Source organism: Truncatella angustata (genome assembly GCF_020726525.1).
Source record: "Truncatella angustata strain MPI-SDFR-AT-0073 chromosome Unknown BKA67scaffold_2, whole genome shotgun sequence".
NCBI classification, from domain to species: domain Eukaryota; kingdom Fungi; phylum Ascomycota; class Sordariomycetes; order Amphisphaeriales; family Sporocadaceae; genus Truncatella; species Truncatella angustata.
In genome coordinates this window covers 3,355,947-3,375,161 of record NW_025763382.1, presented here as the reverse complement: position 1 = coordinate 3,375,161, position 19,215 = coordinate 3,355,947, and the positions used below count along the sequence as shown (strand labels likewise).

Here is a 19,215-nt window from a genome sequence, read left to right as displayed (position 1 = left end):
GGGGAAGGGGAAAAAAGAAACTTTGTAAACGATTCAATCTTGAAAATGTAGATGAAGCTCTTCAGAAGTGCCGCGGTAATTCAGGATTTGAGTTGTCAGGGCTGTATCTGAAACTTTGTTGATCCCAAACATGACGGCAGTGGCTACAGTACCCGGGTGCGGGCCAAACTATATATCCCGTGCCAATTCAAGCCGTTCTTCAGATTCGTTGCCGCAACCATTTATCACCCAGAAGGAGCGAGACGTACACATAGCGCTCTCAGGAGCTCAAAGTGGACATCCGGGAAGGGAAGCTCTCGTCGCACACCACCCGTCCTAATGCACACAACTTTGGCTCTCTCTATTTTCTCGCCCGTGATCGCGTTTCAGCACATGCTCCTTGGCGCATTCTTGGTTGTGTAGCGTGCGAGAAAGCATCCGTCACCAATAGTGGGTAACGCAGTTCACCATGGTTGTAAACCAATGAGACAAAATGCAAACATATTGTGTGTTCATATTTGTTATCATTACCAATTAATTGTAGTATCTATCGTCTAAGCGTGTGTTATTTATGCCATTTCGCAGTCCCGTTTTCATCCAATCATTCCAATCATATATCAATCATCTTTGCCTGTTGCCTATGCGATAGCCGTCATCTTATACGGCTTGACCGGGACAGTGGCCGGGGCACACCTGATTTCCCGGTCAGAATAGATCTGGCCGAGGGTCCAGTTTTGGTTCTGGTAGGTCGAGTCCGTGCACGCTAGGGTGAGGTTAACCTGACCGTAGCCGTTGATGGTGGCCGGCCACTGGGGGTCCAGGTCGCTGCAGGTCCAAGTCTGGTTGATGTTCAGGGTACCGCTCGCCTTGCTGAAATCAAAGGTGGTCTTTGCGGACGTGCCGGCAGGAGTGGTGCATGTGTAGGGCACAGTGCCATAGAAGAAGTCAGACAGCTGGTTGCTGGTGCCGCTGCACGATGCCTTGTACGTCAGAGCAGGGTTGGTGAGGTTAAAGTTGACGTATCCCCAGGAGTTCTAGTTGCGTGTTAGTCATCTGTCTCGGGCTTCAAACTGTCTGGGCAGCCTTGAAGCTCGTTGAAAATGCTTACCTGATGCGCTGGGGTTGTGAAGATATAGGAAGCATGGTAGTCGAAGTCCTCAACAGTCCATGAGAAGTTGTTGAATGATGCGGCTTGGCATCCGGGGTTAGCGTCCCGAGAATTAAGACCAAGACCAAATGGTGCGGCTGTTGCCAAAGGCAGGATAGTTAAAAGGGTTGAGATGAAACCGTGCATCTTGCTGAATTTGGTAACGAATAGTAATCGAGGCGGAGATGTGAAAATGGTGCAAGTTAATATCTTGATAGTAAGGATAGGCTGTTTGGTGATCGAATCAATTCCAGATGTTAGGGTGATAACGATGGCTTATATGGAAGAACCGTAGTCACAGTAGTCACCGACGATCCGTTCTATCATGGCAGTGACAAATTCGGCACCAACGCCGTCTAAGGTTGCCGGGCCCTTTGGTCGTAGTATCCTGACGTCGATAGCGTTGCCAAGACTCGTATTCCCCCAACGACCCATTGGCTCTGGCGGGTGGTTGGTCTGTGAGACCAATACAGCTGCGGGGATGCCGGTGCATGCACGTCACACGAGGTTTTCTGCTGTCACCCCACGGCAAACGATTCATTGGCCTCTTTACTGAAGATTTCTCCCAAAGAAAAGTTCCTTTTTCGCTGGTTTGCCATTTGAATTATTGAGAATATAGACCGCCTCATGCGCTCTCGACCAACCGTTTTATCTCGTCTCTGTGAAGCGGTCAATGGTGACCAGCTCACCTATTAGCGCACAAACACCCATCCAGAGACAGATGGCTATTTTCGGAGCTGCCACTGCATGCAATGATCGTTGACACGAGGCCAATGTCACACAGACTATCGTTTTCAACCGGCCCGGAGAACGACATCATCACATCTGCCGGACGATAAAGCACCAGATCTGCTGGGTTAGCACATAAGCTTATTTCAGCTCTACTACTGTAAGTGCCTCTAGTAGCGCGCCAGACATCAACACCACGGAAAAAGAAGCACTCAGATGCAGCCGTGCCGCTGTTCCGCCTGCGTAGTCTAGGTAGCCATGGCTGCGCCCGACCACCAACTAAACGTTAGGTGGATACTAGTAACGTTGCGACTCAAACCCGGATCTTTCAATCCTCAAACCCTCAGCTGATTGATTCGTGGGGAGACTAATGAGAACTTTGCAATGTTCTTGAGATCAATTCTCGTCAAGTAGTTTGCGACACTTTCGGCACACTCAACAACTTGCCAATACGAGCGTTGTAACCTTGTAGCCACTTCACATCTAGCTCAGCGCGAAAACGAATTTGATCTTTATATCGACCGTGACGATACCGTCTTTTCGATTGCTTTCGAAGCCGTCTCTGCTTGGCGCAAAGAGCTTTTGTGTTTAGCAGAGCCCAATCAGTTATCGATGCGTAATACTGACGGCTAAAACAAGACGCCGTCAAACACGCAACACGCTCATGATTTGAGCTTCAAATGAGACAGCTTGAAACGCTGCAAGTCCTTGGCATGCGAGCCTTCACCCAGCGTTTTACCGTCACGATTTCTTCATATCGAATATAACTGCGCATTGAGAGCCAAGTTCCGTAAGCAAGATGGATGACTGGCCACCGACTACAATGCTCAATTCGGCCTTTTCCAGCTGACAGCACCATGTCGAAGCTCAATCGTGTGTATCCCCCGACGTAGAGTGTCAGATATTCTAGTAAGGTGTAGAGCCGATGGAGACCAGACTAGGTTAGTCAAGATACCAGCCTTTCTCTGGGCGCTCAAGTTTGGTATTGGTGTTGGAGCTGGTATGTCTGGGATGGCAGCGATTGTCTGTTACTGCTGCGCTTCGCTGGCATTCAGAAGGGATCGTACACGGATAGCAGAGCCACAAGCTATAGACACTACTCCCATGGTGGTACTTGCCTATCCGTCGTACTCACCAAGTGAGATGCCAAATGATTATTGCCAGCATAAACCAGAATCCAGAGCTGTTCTGAGCCTTACTCCCCTTGGTCAATTTCTGATGCTTCCCACAAGAACCCGGAAATTTACACAAGACGCGATTCCTATGGCAGTACATACCTGAAGGTTGAGGGTTTTCTATTATTGTTATATTGTTAGCAGATGGCATATACTTGTTTGGATTTCTGTAAATTTGCTGTTATGTATTCTCCTGCATTGTTCCAAGAATAAGTCGGTCTTGATCACATCAAATATTTGGCGTAACGCATTCGTTCACATTCTTTGACAGAACCTCATTATGTGTGTAACAGTAATGTGGCAAACAAGCCGAGGTGCGAGGAACCATTGTTACAAGATACAGTACGTTCCCCATATCAATTCCAGTGTGCGTTGACTTTCGGTCTCGCTAGATTCGTTATTGCCTTCTGCACCTTGTGCGTCTATCTCAATGTTACTAAGGGTAACACTAGCTTTTTTGAGAATGTGAGGCTCTCAACGACGCTTGCGTCCCATTGTGAAGGTTTTCTCCCATTGCAGGAAAGCTGCATATCCCTTGACAGCCTCGATAAGGCTCTTCTTGTTCTTGAAGTTTGTTGCAACTAGTTACTCTAGAGTCCACACCGACTCGTTCTGATCCAGGAATTTCCGGCAGCGAGTCAATTTCCCGAGAGCATTGAAGACGAAGTCTGGATTGTCATACAGGATCATATGGGCATAATGGATGCCTCAGGTCTCCACGTGTTGCCTCAGGTACACATCTGGGGCAACTACTTTAGGTAGCCTTCAGTGGATCAGAGGATAGCTCTGTTCCTCGCTGTTTTATCACACTCCACATTAATAGACCACAGTTCGTTGTATATAGATACTTTAGAGACCCTTGCACTTCTGCGTTCAGAAACCTGTTCCTCGTCCCACCATCAGTTCTGTAGATAGGTAGATGGTCACGATATCGCTGGCTCGCATAGTCATTCGGTAAAACTACACTGCTGCGTCGCAAATTAGTGCCAACTAAACTTCCGAGTGAATTTGGGAATGGGTGAATTGCGATTGGCTGTAAGTATATATGAACTTGTGGGGTTTGGATGTCAGTCCCAGCGGGGATGCCTCTACTCCCTAGCAACGGGTGCCAGAAAATCCTTAGTACTGTAGGATCCAGAGCAATACCCGGAATACAAGTTGACGACCTAACTTGGAAATTATTTAAACTTTGTGTACTCAAAGAGTCATACACAGTGGCTTTTCATGAACTAATAGTCAGTTTGAGGCAAATTTCTTTTCTACCTTACTTGGATGCCGCACAAGTAATATGTGAACACATCAGCCCAGTCTGAAGGAGTGGTTCACACGCTAGGACTGAATGACTTAATCATGTTTCCCTAAAATAGTATCTGAACTATCAGACATGTCCGTTTTCATAGGAACCATCCTGCACTTAGAGCTTTACTACGCTTCTGAAACAGTATATGCCATATTGTGTTATGAGCTCATTTGCAGGACACTGCAGGTAGGGACGCGGTCCAGATAACCGAGATGGCGAGGTTTGTAGTCTTCATGTAATGATAATCTTTGGTCAACACTATAGAGGTAAGTACACTACAATCTACAACTACAATTACAAGTACTGCACAGCTTGTATTGATAGAGATAGGCGGATAAAGAGCCTTATGGAGAAACACCAGTAACATCAAAAGCACATGGTCGAATGTATTATCTAGCTAGGCCATAGATGATACAGTTCCCGAGTTATCACAGATGAGTTCCTGTATACCCTGACTTGTGCTTTATTCTTGTATTGCTGAAGTAGCAAGCGGTGCTTCTAAGCTATGGCCTCTGGTTCCTCGAACAGGCCATGCCTCCTTCAGATTGTCCCAACACTCGAAGCTAAGGTTCTCTTCCCGATAGGTGCCAAAATCATAGGAAGCATGAATGGATGTTTCCAAGGAGGGATACACGCGGGAGGTAAGAGCGAATCTATCGTTCACATAAATCTCAATGATAGAGACGTCCACCAAAATTCTGACATTGAGTTCCTCCCCAGATAACAATTGGAATAATCCGCTGTCCGGCACTATTGACCCCAAGCTCGTCGATGACGACCTACTCCGGTCGACTATTATCAGACCTTTAGCAATGTCAAATACCAGCTGAGTGATTTCTGCATAGTCAAGGGATTGTCGAACATTGATGATAAACTTCTCAGACCCGGAGAGTTTAGAAAATTTTGCGGAGATCTCATAAGTAGTTGACTGGAGATTTTGAAACTGCTGCAGTGACATCGAAGCCTCGTCGCCTCGGATAAGGTCTATTTGCTGGGCAAGCCGAATGCCAAGGCTTGACATTGTTTGGTTGTCCTGATCAATCGTCCACTCAGAACACTTTCTGGCCACTTCAAGATCAAGGGACTTGACACACTTGAACATCTCTCTAGGGTATGTCAAGCACCCTGCCCATCCTTGGTCTTTGACGATGTGCTGATTAGCACACTCATCCGCCCATCCAAGCTGGAGCACCCGGTTGCTTTTATCACGGAAAATATGTGGCGCATAGGAGATTCCATGATCGATGACCCCATGGCTATTTATGATAAATTGTGGTTTCCCGTCGTCAAGTATCAAACTGCCTGAGAGCCATAATGTGTACCGACATCTGTGGCGGATACTACTTTCATTCTCTTCAACTCCGAGGAGAATATAGTCTTGACTGTCCAGCGTGAAGAAACTCGCACACTCAAAATTCATTCCAAAGAAGTGGTGGCTATTGTCTGAAATAGTTGTGCCGCTCTTGACATCGAGTATAGTGGCCAGATACTCCCAGCCGTCACAAAGCTCATGGGACTCGTAAATGTGTAATTGCGGACCGTGCTCTTTTTCTCCAGAAGCAATTAGCATGTAATTGGTATCTCTATCCACACCAAGCAGTGTTGTGAGAGAAGACCATTTTGAGACAAAGGGATCACGCCATCCTGTTGTGCGTGCGCCCCTTGGTGGTGTGCTGAGCAGAGGATTGTTCTGCCTGCGTTTCCAGGATTTCCCAAAGTCTGTTGAGTATGCAAGAGATTGGGATTCGCAACCTGGAACGTAAGGCTTAGACCAATGGATAGGGAGGGCGGATATGCTGGTATAAAAGAGAAACAGTGTAGTTTTCCCAGCTATCACTCGTGATACGATGGAGCCTGAGAAAACACCTTTAGAATCATATGTATCACCGTTCTCCAATGCTGGCATGCAATCCACCCAGGTGACCAGATCTTTAGATCTTGCCATTCCCCAAGCACAATTACCGCATTCAGAAGTACCGGGGTTCCATTGATAACAGACAATATAGTCGTCGGTTTCGGGGATATAGCAAGCGCCACATGGGTCGTTGGACCATGAATGGGGCGCAATAAAATGAGAAATTGGACGAAAGCGATTGGAATCCATGTCGGATGATCTCAATCGGGGGATGGCGGCGGTGGTAGAGCAGAATCAGGGTGCGAGTTGTGAAGAATGTATCGATGCACGATGTTCAGAGTAAAGAGCTTCTGTAAAATTAGCGTTTACGTAGATAACGATATAGATCATGGCTAGCCACTAAATCCAATGTGTGGTTCGGATTTATAGCAAGAACGTTCTAGTCTCAGAGACAAGTAGTTGTGGGAACATAGAGGCGGACCTTCCATGGGACGATTCTGGAGAGGTCATGAATGACTATCTTGGTGATTGGTCAATTGCTCGCTTGTGCAGCCTTGGCAAGCAATCGGCGGGTGAATAGTTGATGCCCCTGTGTAATGACCAATCATAATTCACCCATTTGTTCCGTCGATTGGAAGTTCCACATTGATGTCGCTGGCATATTGCAACGCCAGACGTCGCTGATGACATAATCATTTGGCGATAATAACGCCACATCTGGGGAAAGGTCTTGGGGGTTTGTGTTTCCCCGCAGTTTATGCTAGAAGAAGATTATACTTTACCCAAGACTAGTTGGATCTGTGTCTAATTTAGATGATATGAGACACAAGCGCGCATCCTCGTTGTGCAAAGGACTGAGTCTACAAAGGACGAATAAGTGGGTCAACTTTGTGAGGTGAAATTCACCCTCTTGGTAAACTCCAAAAACCCTTTCAAATCTTGTCCTCCACGGGGCCCCGGCAATGTGGTGCAAATAGTGCAGTCGAATCGTTCGGTTTCCTGGGGTCGCGGGGCATCTGAAGTTATTGCCAGACAAAAGCATGGGAACAAATCAACCTGGACGATGGCCGGGACGAGATCGAAGATACAAGGGAGTAGATTCCACCACTCTGGAGCTTTATATAATGACCTCATGGGTTCCCTTCTTCTAAGACCAGAGTAGGGTACTTCATCGTTTGAGCATCATCCACTTCACCACTTGAGTTTGTGACTGCATTGCCTCAAGTTATTGCTTCATCATTCCTATTCGAATTCTACCATGGAATCCGACCAGGTGCGCATCAGCGCTGAAACGCCGGTCATCACCGAGAAGATGACTATCGCAGCATATGCAGAGAACTCATTAGACGACTACAGTTCAAACCCTATCGTTGCTGAAGCTTTGACGCCTAAGGATCACTTTCGTCAGCTATGGGTATATTTGAAGAAAGACAACCATTCTGTACTATGGTCGTTGTATGTTATGACCCTAGTCTTCGGCTGGGGTTATGACTATGGTATTTTAGGGCTGGCCATCGCTTTTCCCTAGTTCGGAAAAGCGTATGGAGATTATTATGCCGTTGGAGATGAATATATCGTCCCTGACCTATGGCAATCACTCTGGAATGGAGTGAGCACAATCGGACAAGTTTTCGGCGCGTTTCTTGTTGGTAAATTCGCGGATTACACCGGTCGCAAAGCTCCCCTCTGGATTGCCATCGTGGTTTCATTGTCATCCTCGTTCGCTCAGGTTTTCGCTCCGAATCTGCCCGTCCTATTCGTCTCGAAACTTATGCTCGGCTTCTCGATTGCAACGCGCCCATTGTGAGTGACCGAAAATTCCCCCGCAACCTTACGAAATACACTCAGTTCAGTAACCAATGTCACCATTGACATTGGTTTCCTCCTAGCGACGATTACTGGTTACGGAGTATCCAATATCCAGAGAGCATGGAGCTACAATACTGCATTTGTCTTAACATTTCTCGTTCCGGGCCTCTTCGCGACAGTCCTCCCATTTCTTCCCGAGTCTCCCGTCTGGTATATGAAAAGGGGAAGAGAGGAGGATGCTCGGAAAACAATCTTCCAACTGTTTGGCCCAACTATCGATGTCGAAGAAAGGCTCGTATGTATCAGGTCCGAGCTTGAGATTGATGCAGGAGAAGTCGAGTCTTCAAGCCAAATGAGTTGGAAGGCTCCATTCACTAAACAGCACCGTGCACGAACTCTTGTTGCCGTTCTCGGGCTGCACTCTCAGAATTTTTCTGGCGGTTACTTCGCTAGTAAGCGAAATGACGATAACTTCCAAGGCTGCACTAACAGTTTCACAGACACGTACCAGACGTACTACTTCCGACTCGTTGGGCAGACAAATTCGTTTGCTCTAACGGCAATTTCATCTGCTCTGCAACTTCTCGAGAACACTGCGGCCGTCATGGTCTCTGATATCTTGCCTCGCCGAAAGGGTCTAGTCGGTGGTGGCGCTTTGCTTTGCGTCTGGTTCATCATCATTGCTAGCACATCCATGGTAAGCATGTCAAACCACACCGCGAACACAGCGATCCTCGCCTTTATGATCACATGGCCAATGCTCTACTTCGCATCAGTAGGATTTATGGCTGGGCCGTCGCACAAGAGATCGCTCGCAAGCTACTAGGCCCAAGACAGTCGCTTTCACCTTGATGTGCCAGCAACTGACGGCGAGATTACCTTCATCGGTGTTCCCATATTTCATCAACCCCGACGAACTCGATTGGGGTGGCAAAATCATGTTTTTGTTTGTCGCTGCGGAGTTTGTCATCTTGGCTATTCTCTTTTTCGTCCAACCAGAGACGAAGAACAGGACTTATCAGGAGATCGGCACTTTGTATGCAAACAACATACCAGCAAGGGAGTTCAGCCAGCATCTTGTGGATGGCGAGATTGTAAGGAACAAGGTTGTCTAAAGAAGGGAGACGCTGTTCGGCGGCGATGCTGAGCCTGTCAATTTGGCAACAAACCTTGGTAAAGTAATTCGAATTTGTGTTCATTAAGTAGTTCTCGTCTGAGATATCCTATCATTCGAACAATACATTTGCCTTGGTCTCCACTTGCACTGGCTCTATCCTTTTTTGTTCTGACGTTCAACGGTACCGCAGTGCCCCTTCCTCGTACTAGGCCTGTTCATTCATCTCGATTGAGACCTCGCAATAACAATATATTCCGTAATTTGTGTGGTATACAACACATACGACCATAGCTCCTAGAAAACTCGGCATCCCGTCCGCTCTGCCCTAGATAAACTGGGAAGCGCTGGATTAGTACTCAGGTGGGTGACCACTGGGGAATCCCCGGTGTTGTATGTTTCTTTTTTACATCTTGGTGTATATTATCCACTAGCAATGCTTTATAGATGATTCATGGCTGTGGTTCACCGCGGTGGGCTTACTTCCCGAGCAGGTGGTTACGATTACATTGTGGCGTGTAACTATAGTTCACAGCCTGCCTCATCCTTGTGGTCCTAGGTTAGACAACTTCTCCATAGCGTTCATGTCCCTGGAGTCCATTTGAGTAACAGCATTGCCAATGTCTTGTCTTGGACTGCACTTGAGTTTTGCACGTCTTTGTATGTGGAATATGTACTCACCATAGCATTGGTATTAGCGCGACACGCGACCAGCCCCGCCACTGTCACAATGCCGAAACCGGTCAAAGCCAGGCTTAATTCTTGCAGTTGGCTTCCAACTTTCGAAAACGTCAATCAGCTACCATAGAACATGTCTCGTCTTGCTCTAGATCGGATCGCCTTGGCCCGATTGACCCAAATTCGTGCGCCACGAGCTGCGAACGGCATTCGCAATATGTCCAGTATCGCAAGGACCAAGTCGCTTGACCATTTGGTCCTGACTGTCAAGGATCTCGAGGCCACCGTCAAGTTCTATGAGTGCGTTCTAGGAATGAAGCACACGTCGTTTACATCCGGTGGTCAAGAGCGGCACGCGCTGGTCTTCGGCCAGCAAAAAATTAACCTCCACATCAGTGGCAAAGAATTTGAGCCGAAAGCTCAAATTGTCCAGCCGGGTTCTGGGGATCTATGTTTCCTGGTCGAAGACAACGTGGACGAGGTTGCACGGAAACTGCACGAGAATAAGATCGAGGTTTTGGAGGGTGGTGGGGTCGTCAACCGTACTGGGGCAAGATCGAAGCTTAGGAGCGTCTACGTTCGTGACCCGGATGGAAACCTGGTAGAGTATGGATGGATCAATCAAGGCTGTTCAGCTTGATCAGCACACCGGGCTAATTGCTTCTGATGACAGGCTTTCCAACGAAACGACTTAAGGCAGAACTACAGGCTCGACTCGCGTCTTTCGACTTTTAATGGTTTCGTCCGATGTGCTCTACAAAGCTATTCGTGTAAGCTTCGGCGATTGTACTCGAGTCCACAGCCCAATCCATTAATGCAACCAGATGTAAAAGAAAATCTGGAAAAAAAAACATACAACACCGGGGATTCCCCAGTGGTCACCCACCTGAGTACTAATCCAGCGCTTCCCAGTTTATCTAGGGCAGAGCGGACGGGATGCCGAGTTTTCTAGGAGCTATGGTCGTATGTGTTGTATACCACACAAATTACGGAATATATTGTTATTGCGAGGTCTCAATCGAGATGAATGAACAAGCACGGGATTGAAATTCTACTTGAAATATACTTAAAGAATATTATCTGTGGTGAGCGGCACGCGTATTTGATGTACTATGGTCATAAGTGGTGACATAAATAACAAATTGGATAGAAGCGGGCCGATGAAGGACTGGACGAAAGAGCCTTGGGGTGAAGGAAATGCGATGGAAGCAGGCAGTTTGTGCATGGTTCGTGTTGACTTGCTCACCTCAAACAAACTGTTAAAATATACACAGCAGTAAACGACAAAGTGTTGGAATGTGGAGAGTCGGTGTCGGGATAAAAAATTATATAGTATATCTAGGTGGTAGAGTTGAGAGTTAATGTCGTTGGGAGACCATCAATCTTGCGGAACAAGTAAGAAAATACACCGACAAATTACTGCTATGGTAAACAGCATGTCAACTAGGGGGTACCGACCTGCAAAGTTGATTTGCCTGGGATCTGATATCAGCAGCAACGGCAAGACAGTATAGAGACGGGCGATGCGGAGGTTGACAGTAGAAGAGCTATAAAGTTGGAATGGACAAGAACGATAGCCATATCTTTGAAAATAAAGCTCTAGGATTGGAGGTAAACTTAATTAAAGCATTATAGCGATGGGGGCATCCAAACTTTTATGGCAAAGGATGGATGGTAAACGTTAAACAGTAACTCAAACTGTGCAAAGAACGTGGCGCGTTTACTTTCACCTTGTTGATGATTGATGGAAGGAGAGGAAATGTTACGTGCATCGGAGCAACATAAGAATATTAGATTGCCATTGAGGTAATGACCATCAGACTGACATTGACAATAGCTAGGGAAACATGTCCGGAAGGGCAACATCCATGTACATTACAAAGAGGTGACGGTGTTACAAAAAGACGGGTTTCCAACCAGCCAAAACAGTGCGATTAGTGAGAGCATGAAATACTGCATAATGCTGTGGTTTGCGGACGAACCTGTCTAGGTAGTTAGTCTAGTCCTGGCTAAAATTTGAAAAGTTCAGTGTTGATAAAACTATGACCTAAGCTTTGCATAGGTAATAATTACCTAGCTAAGACAATGAGAAAGGGTTCGCACATTATATCGCTCGCCGTGATCGTGACATAAATTACATATATTGGCCTTGCGGAACTACTTGCGAAACACGCAGCACCAGATGAATCGACGCAGAATTATCCCCAAAAGACTTCACCATGATGCAGATACGTTATCGTTCTGTTTGTATGGCCCACATTGTTGCGTGGTGTGAATTTCAATGACATTCGCAGCCTACACTGGAATTCTCAGTTGCCTAAAAGTGAGACAATACGAACGATACCAACTATTGGCTAATGATTGGTTGTTGGTCGAATTGAAGTACACCACATAGAGACGTTGCCAATGATCGGTTATGGTATAAATCATTTGCCATTCTTCGGTTTGTGTACATGATCAATTTTCGAACCACTTTTAAAATCACAAAGCATACTAATCGTTTGCTCCTGACGCGTAATTTCAAACAAAATGTAATTGAAACACATCATAACATCCGACGTAGAGATTGCACCTTACACAACGAGTCTGTAGAGAGGCGTTGATGCAGTCTAGCACCGCCACCAATTGAAGCACAATCGTCGTCGCTGTCGCTATCACCCAACTGAGATACCTTGTGATCATATTTATTATCGGAAGAGTCTGAGGACGCCCCAACGGACCCCTCAAAATCCGAATCTTCGGATCCATTGCGACCATTAACAGAAGAAACACCGTTAGAGTCTGGTTGAAATCAGCCGTAAGGTCATCTTTGTAGCCATGAGGCAGAGAGGCTTACCTATGGTCAAGCCCGAAAGTTGGCTTTCCAATGATGTCAATCTGGCAGCCTGCGCTGCTGAAATTACAGACATGGAGGGAGTAATCCCCGTCAAAGAGTCAGGATGTCCTTTGGGTCCCCCGGTTTGTCGCATAATCCGATCGAGTGCCTCTCTACGTATTGTCTCAAGCATCTTGATAATTATCTTTTGCTGGTCTTTAAAATCTGGATCTCTCACGCCGCCAGGAAGAAGTGGCACACCCCAATTTAAGTAGAGGTTCTTGTGACTCGCTGGCTCAACTAAATTGAGGGGATGGCTTCGGATATAAAGATGGCAACAATAGCATGCTGGTTTACTACTAGCAATGAAGCAGTCATTACCGGCAAAAGCCAGCCCACCCTTGTAAAAGTGTTCCAGGACTTGTATCTCGGAATGCACTCTAGGTTTGAAGGATGGCAATTGGTACTGTTCCAGTACTCTTTGGCCAATCTGTAATTTCCTGTCTAGATTGAGCAAAGCAGCCTCATAATTTGGCAGGGTAGAGTCGTTAGCTGGTAGCATTCGTTTGAGAATGGAAGGCAAAGTTGTTAGACCGTCCGCTTTAGGGGGTGGGATACATGGAGGTATATCCACTCGGCGGATGACGTAGTTCTGAAGCAACTCGTTTAGATGAGAAGCATCATCGACGATCTGCCTTGGTGCACGCACATGGTGAGCTAGTCGTCCTAGCATGTGTCTAACGAGTGCAAACGTCGGAGCTCTATCGCTGTTGGCTGGCTCATCCTCACCCACTTGGCTCCTAATTACGAGCTCCTTCATCTCTAGCCCTTTTCTGACCTCGTATGCCCTCTCACACAAGGCGATGCTGTCCTGGGTATCGAATGTGGAAAGCCAATGCAAAAGCACGCCGTCTATCTTGAGCTGTGAGAATGTATCAACTATGAGAGCTAGAGTCTAACTATACCTGACTCCTCACGTAGGTGATCCTTGCACTTCTCAACAACCTTCGACAGCAGATTAGCCTCTTTTTTGACGCGTTTCCTAGCGAAATTGATGCATTTCTGGATAAGTCGCTGCTCTCGTATGGATCTGAGTCTCTGATCTGTGGTCAAAATGACTTGCGTATCATTCAGCACATCTGCGATGAAATCCACCATGCCGGTGGATCCGATGTTAGACGCGACCCAGAAATTGAAACAATCATGACGCTCTTCCAAGCCGATGGACGTGGTTGTGTCGCCACCTTTGTTGTAGTCGCATATATAGCACTACACCATTTGGAGTCAGTGATTACTTGTTCGCAATGGGCTGGACAGTGTTCCGGAGCTTTGTGGAACAGTCAATAAGAACTTAATGCCTTTTGAAGAGCACTATACGATCCTTAGACAAAGGGGTACAGCAAATTCCTGAATTTGCTTACTATGTTTTCAAGAAGTCTCCTACGTCTTGCATTCGTGGTCCCTTTTTCCTGGGTTCCTGGTATATAATCTCCCTGGGTTTTTCCGAGGCTATACTGCAGTATCAATGGCTCAAAGAAGCGATTGATCAGACGTTGATAAGGGTCCATTCGAGGCATCTTCCCTTTGATTGGTAAGACCATCATAGTATTGACGGTATGACTCATGTGTGAGACATGTGGAAGAAAAAAGCGTGATATACGAGTCGGAAATTTCACAACAAGCATGAGTCACAGGTGGTTTCGCTTGATGTTAGAACTTTCAGGTGAGCGCAGACCATTAATAGGAGTGTCATCCCGGAATTTGAACATGGCACGGCTGAGTTGGGCTTCCTCGCTGTTGCGATACCCTCTCACTTGTATCGACGCAATGCGCCAAAAATATCAGCCTGACCGAGCTTGGGTTAAAGTGGTGGGCCTCTCTACCACCAGCTTTGTCACCGCTCTTCTAAAACTGCACATCATCTGCGCCTTCGTTCGGTGTGTATGGGACTGTAGATTGGCTACTTCAATTTTGCAGCAAAGCAACGAAAGATACTGCAGTTCTGTACGAAAGTCTGCATGCACTCCAACTCCAGCCCCAGTACAACTCGTTCTTGCAACCATCCAGAATGTTGTGGATCAAAAAGATTATCCTTGGGTTCATGAATGATGAGCTCAAAGACGCCGCATCACCAATCAGGACCTTGAACTGGTGTCCAATGAAAAATGGTGGGTCTCTTAATGACAACGGCACAGCCAACGCGCATTTCGAATTGGCGAATCGTTACGCACAAGGCTATCGGGCAACAGTTCTCGCAGATGCGGCACAGCCCCTTTGCGAAGCAGGGCAGTTTTTGCCTTGAAGATGCGAGAGGACATCCAAATGTGCATGAAGCCAGGTGGGGTTGCGGCTGCTTTACTGGTAGAGCGCCTAACAGTTGATTGACATGATCTGTAAAAAGAAATGCGCCAGAGCGACAAGAATGCCGGGAAGTCAGAGGAGCTGTTGTAGAAAACTGCGGACCAAGTCCTTTCGATTCCCATTTGTGACCTATATCATGGCATCTGGAACTTGGTGACATGAAGAAGAACTCAATACAGTCCACCCCACTAATAGTCCAATCACATAAATTCCAGTCAGCTTCTGATATACAGGGTGAAAAAGATGCCAAAGCAAAATCGTCATCCGGAAATAGTATCACAAATCTGTGATCAACCGACCTCGACTATGTTGGACTGCGATGGCTCATCTGAGATTTCCGATCAAATGGGCGCAAGTTCCAGTACCACTGAAAGCCAATATAATAATGCCGGCCATTATTATATTCCCAATGAAGGTAACGAATTCTTCAATGACGCCACGTACTTCGAACAATTCAGCAGAAGTGCGAGCCCCGATGCAGGTGCTCTGGATCCAGCTCTATAGAGTGGGACTCCTGTACAACCGTTTGAGGATACTTATACACCTCAGTCTGACAACTTGAATTATTCTGGACACAACAACTACATCACCACAGAAACGAACTATGAAAATTGGGAATCCACGATGTTAGATCTCGAGTCTGACATCAACCCGGGCCTCAGCCAACCAATGACGGAAACAGAAAGTAACGCAAAACATAACAACAAAAAATTATTTCAAGAGTTGCCAATGCCCTCGGCGAAAGAATTCGTGGCAGCAAAGGACGGAAAGTTCTACTGTGACCACGAATATGTCACGGAAAAAGGGGAGTGGTATTGTGGAAAGGTGTGTCCCACCGGAAGGGACTTCAGGTGAGCACACTATTTATCAGCACAATCAAGAGTGATCTAACCCAGTGCGTGGTAGAAAACATGTGCGGACACACAACCCGCCGGTGCTGTGTCCAGTACTAGATCTTTATGATGAGCCTTGCCAAGTCAGAACAGCCGAGCAGAGAGATATGCGGAGACATGCTCTTGTCAATCATCCCCAGTGGGCTTGGGAGAACCAAAAAGAGTATGGGATCGAATTTGAGTACCTGTGGAAATGTGAATGTGGAACCGTTTTCACGCGGGAGGACAACCTTGACCGGCACCGCAAAAAGTACCGCAAAAAGTGCCTCGACGAATCCAGTAGATGATGTTATGTTTTTCCTAAATCTCTTTATCAGTAAATTGTTGCTTACGCCACCTGATTTTATCAAAAGAACCCTATCTGGGCAACTCTTTAACGACTAACGATGCATTATTTTCCTTTACTATATGTACGCTCCGGGTCATGCTTTCAGCTCATCTCAGAGATCTACAGATTGTTATTATTCACTACTCATCTCCAAAATCATGTTTTCATCTCAATTTTCATGTAGTTAAACGTTATTGGATTGTTAAAAAATTATTTCAACAGCACATATTCCCATGTCCACAGTAGCAGCACAGCTGACGTATACACTCGACAAACACAGCATTAATGGCATGAAGGTTTCGGGAATGTGAAAAGAAACTCACGGAATGTATCAAGAAGTATCTTTGACTCAATCTCGGAAGCGCAACTAGATGGTCGGCCTCTCGCATCAAAAATGGGAGGGGGGAAGCTATCCCTGACAACGAAGGGGGCACAGGCTTTCGCCAAGTCGTTTAATTGGACACTCTAGTTATCGTCACAATGGGTATTGTCTGTCATATTTCTCTTCAATCAATTGAAATTTAATTCCAAGAGAACCACGCTACCAGATGGTTGTTACCTATTTTACCCTGGACACCAGGATCATATATAGGTTTTGCTGTCTGGTTTTGTCAGTTTGCCCTTTGGATTTAATTCATCACAAGGATCCATAAGCCCTAAATTAATAAAATATTAAGCTGGGAGCTTCGTGCCACCATTACTGCCGTCATCTTGCTGAATCTTATCTGTAAAGCTGGAGCAGTATCCCGCACCGTACATGACTATCAACGCTTTCCAGCTCCCAGTCATCAAATGGTGTGCTTTGCAAGCTTGGATATTCATATTTAGTCGCTGAGCACACCAATCCTTGTAATTCATAGTGCTGCTTACCTCGACGTTCATCTTGTTGTTAACATTGTCTTTAGAACGACATCGATGATTCTTTCTTACTTCCATAGGGAAAGCGATTGGACGTCCAGCATTATTGAGTTCATGTTCTGTCCTACTGCTGAAGAAGCAATCTAAAGCGAGTCATTGCTGTGTAGGAATCCTGTCGGACAACTGCGACTGTCCTCCCTGCCATCGAACGATTTAAGAATGCCGCCGAGCCAGTTCCGCAACAGTGAATATAAGAATAAGGTCCGAATTTACAACAGCAACAAAACCTTCTGGAAATGCTCATACAGACTTGTCCTGCACCCTTGTCGAGTTGGTAGCTAAGGTGAGGGTACAGCTCACTGCTGACTTACTTTCATCAAGAGGGCTGCATTGTTTGTTGTTGTACTGGTTCGCGTAAAAGGGCTCTTACGTAAATCAAACACCAAGTCGTGTTCTAATGCCACGCACAATTAGGTAGATTAGCAAACATTAAGTACTGCTGGCTAAAGCAAACTACCATCGATGCTGAGCATTTAGAGTTAAACCCTAGGCCTGTCTTCTGATATATGATTTATGTTACAGCAATTCTCCTGCCTCCACTCATACTTGTTTCTGATTCATCCTTCGAGTACGTTTCCCAAATCTATGCCCCTTTCATCGCTCATTTCTGAAGACTCTCCTCCAAGCCCGCCACTTCCTCCATCGTCTTTCTTAGCTTCTCCTTTACCGCTTGTCCTGGCTCCTCGTACGGCCGTCTAGGCCTGAACTTGCTCTCCGCATCCTCAATGCCCGCCTTGGGTGCCGTGAAGACGCTGGCAGCATACTTGGTCACGGCGATTCCCGCCTTGATGGCCTGCTCGGCCAAGGCCTGCTTCCCCTGCAGCTCCCTCGCGGCCTCGAGATCCCCGTTCTTCCAGAGCTCATAGATCCTGACCACGGTTCTCGGGAACACGTTGCCAAAGGCACAGATACACCCGGCACTGCCACTGGCGAGCCCGCCGAGGAGGAAGTCGCTCTGGCCTCCAAACGTGGCGAACTGGTCCGGCTTCAAGACGGCCGCGAGGCGGGTGATCTTGGCGACGCTGCCACACGTGAGCTTGACGCCGACGATCCTGCCGGGGTGCCGCTGGGCGAGGCGGGCGACGGTGTCGGAGTCGAGGTCGACGCCGTTGCAGACGCCGGGGAAGTTGTAGATGACGATGGGCAGGGGGCTCTTCGCGGCGACCTCGTCGTAGAAGGCCTCGATAACGCTCTGCGTCGTAGCCTTGCCGAAGTAGGCCGGCGGCAGGAGCAGGCCGTAGTCGGCGCCCGCTCCCTTGGCGTCCCCGATGAACTCCAGCACCTGCTTCGTGCTGTGGCCCGACACCCCGGCCATGATGGGGTAGTCCTGGCCGACGGCGCCGCGGGCGAGGCGCAGGAGCTCCGCGCGCTCCTCCCGCGTCAGCAGGAAGGTCTCGGCGTTGGTGCCGAGGACCACCAGTCCTGAGAGGCCGGTGCCCGCAAGGTGCTTGTAGTACTTGGCCTGGTCCTGCGGGAGCAGGGCATCGGTCTCCGGGTCGAAGAGCGTCACGGCGGGGGCCCAGATGCCTGAGGGGGGTACTGCGGGTGCCATCTTGAAATACAGTAAGTACACGAAGGAATGCGTGCCAAAAGAGGGAGAAAACCAAAACCAAAAAAATGGCAGTGCCCGCTACGATTTAAGAGAGTATGCTAAACGCCGAAAATATCGGATGTGCTGCCGATATCAAGCTACCAGGAAAAGGATATAGTATACATGATCCCGTAGTTAGAGGAGGGGCCGTTTCATACATGGCGGGGTCAACTCGGTGATCACATCCGAGTCGACGGATTTCGAGTTTAGGTGCTCCACAGCCTCCGTTCTCGGCGAGTATAGTCACGGGATGATATCATAGTGGAGTTTCCCAGCGGGTAGAATATTATTCTATTTGCTAGCTACTGTATGTCAAATATAATGGACTAGATCATTACATGATGGAGAAGCCATCTCTTGGTCAACTTCATCCGGGTATAGCAAAGAAATCCATGCCCCCCCAACCATCTTTCCCTTACACCCGTGTTGTCCATTCTGGACGGAAAATCAACCAAATAATTCTTCCCAAAGTAAACACCTGGCTGTGACTATATGCCAGCAGTGCTTCCATCGTCTCCGCGGC

At 47.3% G+C, this 19,215-nt stretch overlaps 8 protein-coding genes across 8 annotated transcripts; 4 read left to right on the top strand and 4 right to left on the bottom strand.

The window, feature by feature from the left end:
- Positions 1-483: 483 nt before the first annotated feature.
- BKA67DRAFT_554557 (uncharacterized protein) lies at positions 484-1,706 on the bottom strand. Its single transcript, XM_046101997.1, has 2 exons — positions 1,088-1,706; positions 484-1,013 (listed from the first exon to the last, which is right to left on the bottom strand). The coding sequence occupies exons 1-2, from the start codon at positions 1,271-1,273 to the stop codon at positions 618-620; spliced, it is 582 nt and encodes a 193-aa protein (XP_045961436.1). The 5' UTR covers positions 1,274-1,706; the 3' UTR covers positions 484-617.
- A 3,087-nt stretch (positions 1,707-4,793) lies between these two features.
- BKA67DRAFT_532425 (glycosyl hydrolase) lies at positions 4,794-6,434 on the bottom strand (the record flags this gene model as incomplete). The annotated part of the gene is made up of 1 exon (XM_046099532.1): positions 4,794-6,434. One exon carries the CDS (start codon positions 6,432-6,434, stop codon positions 4,794-4,796), a length of 1,641 nt encoding a protein of 546 aa, XP_045961435.1.
- A 1,009-nt stretch (positions 6,435-7,443) lies between these two features.
- Positions 7,444-9,282, top strand: BKA67DRAFT_673014 (major facilitator superfamily domain-containing protein; the record flags this gene model as incomplete). Its single annotated transcript, XM_046108722.1, has 5 exons — positions 7,444-7,681; positions 7,751-7,988; positions 8,034-8,446; positions 8,495-8,691; positions 8,774-9,282. 5 exons carry the CDS (start codon positions 7,444-7,446, stop codon positions 9,107-9,109), a joined length of 1,422 nt encoding a protein of 473 aa, XP_045961434.1. The 3' UTR covers positions 9,110-9,282.
- A 605-nt stretch (positions 9,283-9,887) lies between these two features.
- On the top strand, positions 9,888-10,704 carry BKA67DRAFT_554547 (Glyoxalase/Bleomycin resistance protein/Dihydroxybiphenyl dioxygenase). The gene is made up of 2 exons (XM_046101996.1): positions 9,888-10,392; positions 10,460-10,704. The coding sequence occupies exons 1-2, from the start codon at positions 9,920-9,922 to the stop codon at positions 10,479-10,481; spliced, it is 495 nt and encodes a 164-aa protein (XP_045961433.1). The 5' UTR covers positions 9,888-9,919; the 3' UTR covers positions 10,482-10,704.
- Positions 10,705-12,331: 1,627 nt separating this feature from the next.
- Positions 12,332-14,226, bottom strand: BKA67DRAFT_532422 (uncharacterized protein; the record flags this gene model as incomplete). Its single annotated transcript, XM_046099531.1, has 4 exons — positions 12,332-12,567; positions 12,623-13,523; positions 13,562-13,870; positions 14,023-14,226. The coding sequence occupies 4 exons, from the start codon at positions 14,224-14,226 to the stop codon at positions 12,332-12,334; spliced, it is 1,650 nt and encodes a 549-aa protein (XP_045961432.1).
- Positions 14,227-14,428: 202 nt separating this feature from the next.
- Positions 14,429-14,903, top strand: BKA67DRAFT_532421 (uncharacterized protein; the record flags this gene model as incomplete). Its single annotated transcript, XM_046099530.1, has 2 exons — positions 14,429-14,538; positions 14,579-14,903. The coding sequence occupies 2 exons, from the start codon at positions 14,429-14,431 to the stop codon at positions 14,901-14,903; spliced, it is 435 nt and encodes a 144-aa protein (XP_045961431.1).
- A 451-nt stretch (positions 14,904-15,354) lies between these two features.
- Positions 15,355-16,330, top strand: BKA67DRAFT_182342 (uncharacterized protein). The gene is made up of 2 exons (XM_046095288.1): positions 15,355-15,813; positions 15,869-16,330. The coding sequence occupies exons 1-2, from the start codon at positions 15,587-15,589 to the stop codon at positions 16,140-16,142; spliced, it is 501 nt and encodes a 166-aa protein (XP_045961430.1). The 5' UTR covers positions 15,355-15,586; the 3' UTR covers positions 16,143-16,330.
- Positions 16,331-17,453: 1,123 nt separating this feature from the next.
- Positions 17,454-18,870, bottom strand: BKA67DRAFT_554540 (uncharacterized protein). Its single transcript, XM_046101995.1, has one exon. It carries the CDS (start codon positions 18,651-18,653, stop codon positions 17,703-17,705), a length of 951 nt encoding a protein of 316 aa, XP_045961429.1. The 5' UTR covers positions 18,654-18,870; the 3' UTR covers positions 17,454-17,702.
- Positions 18,871-19,215: the final 345 nt, after the last annotated feature.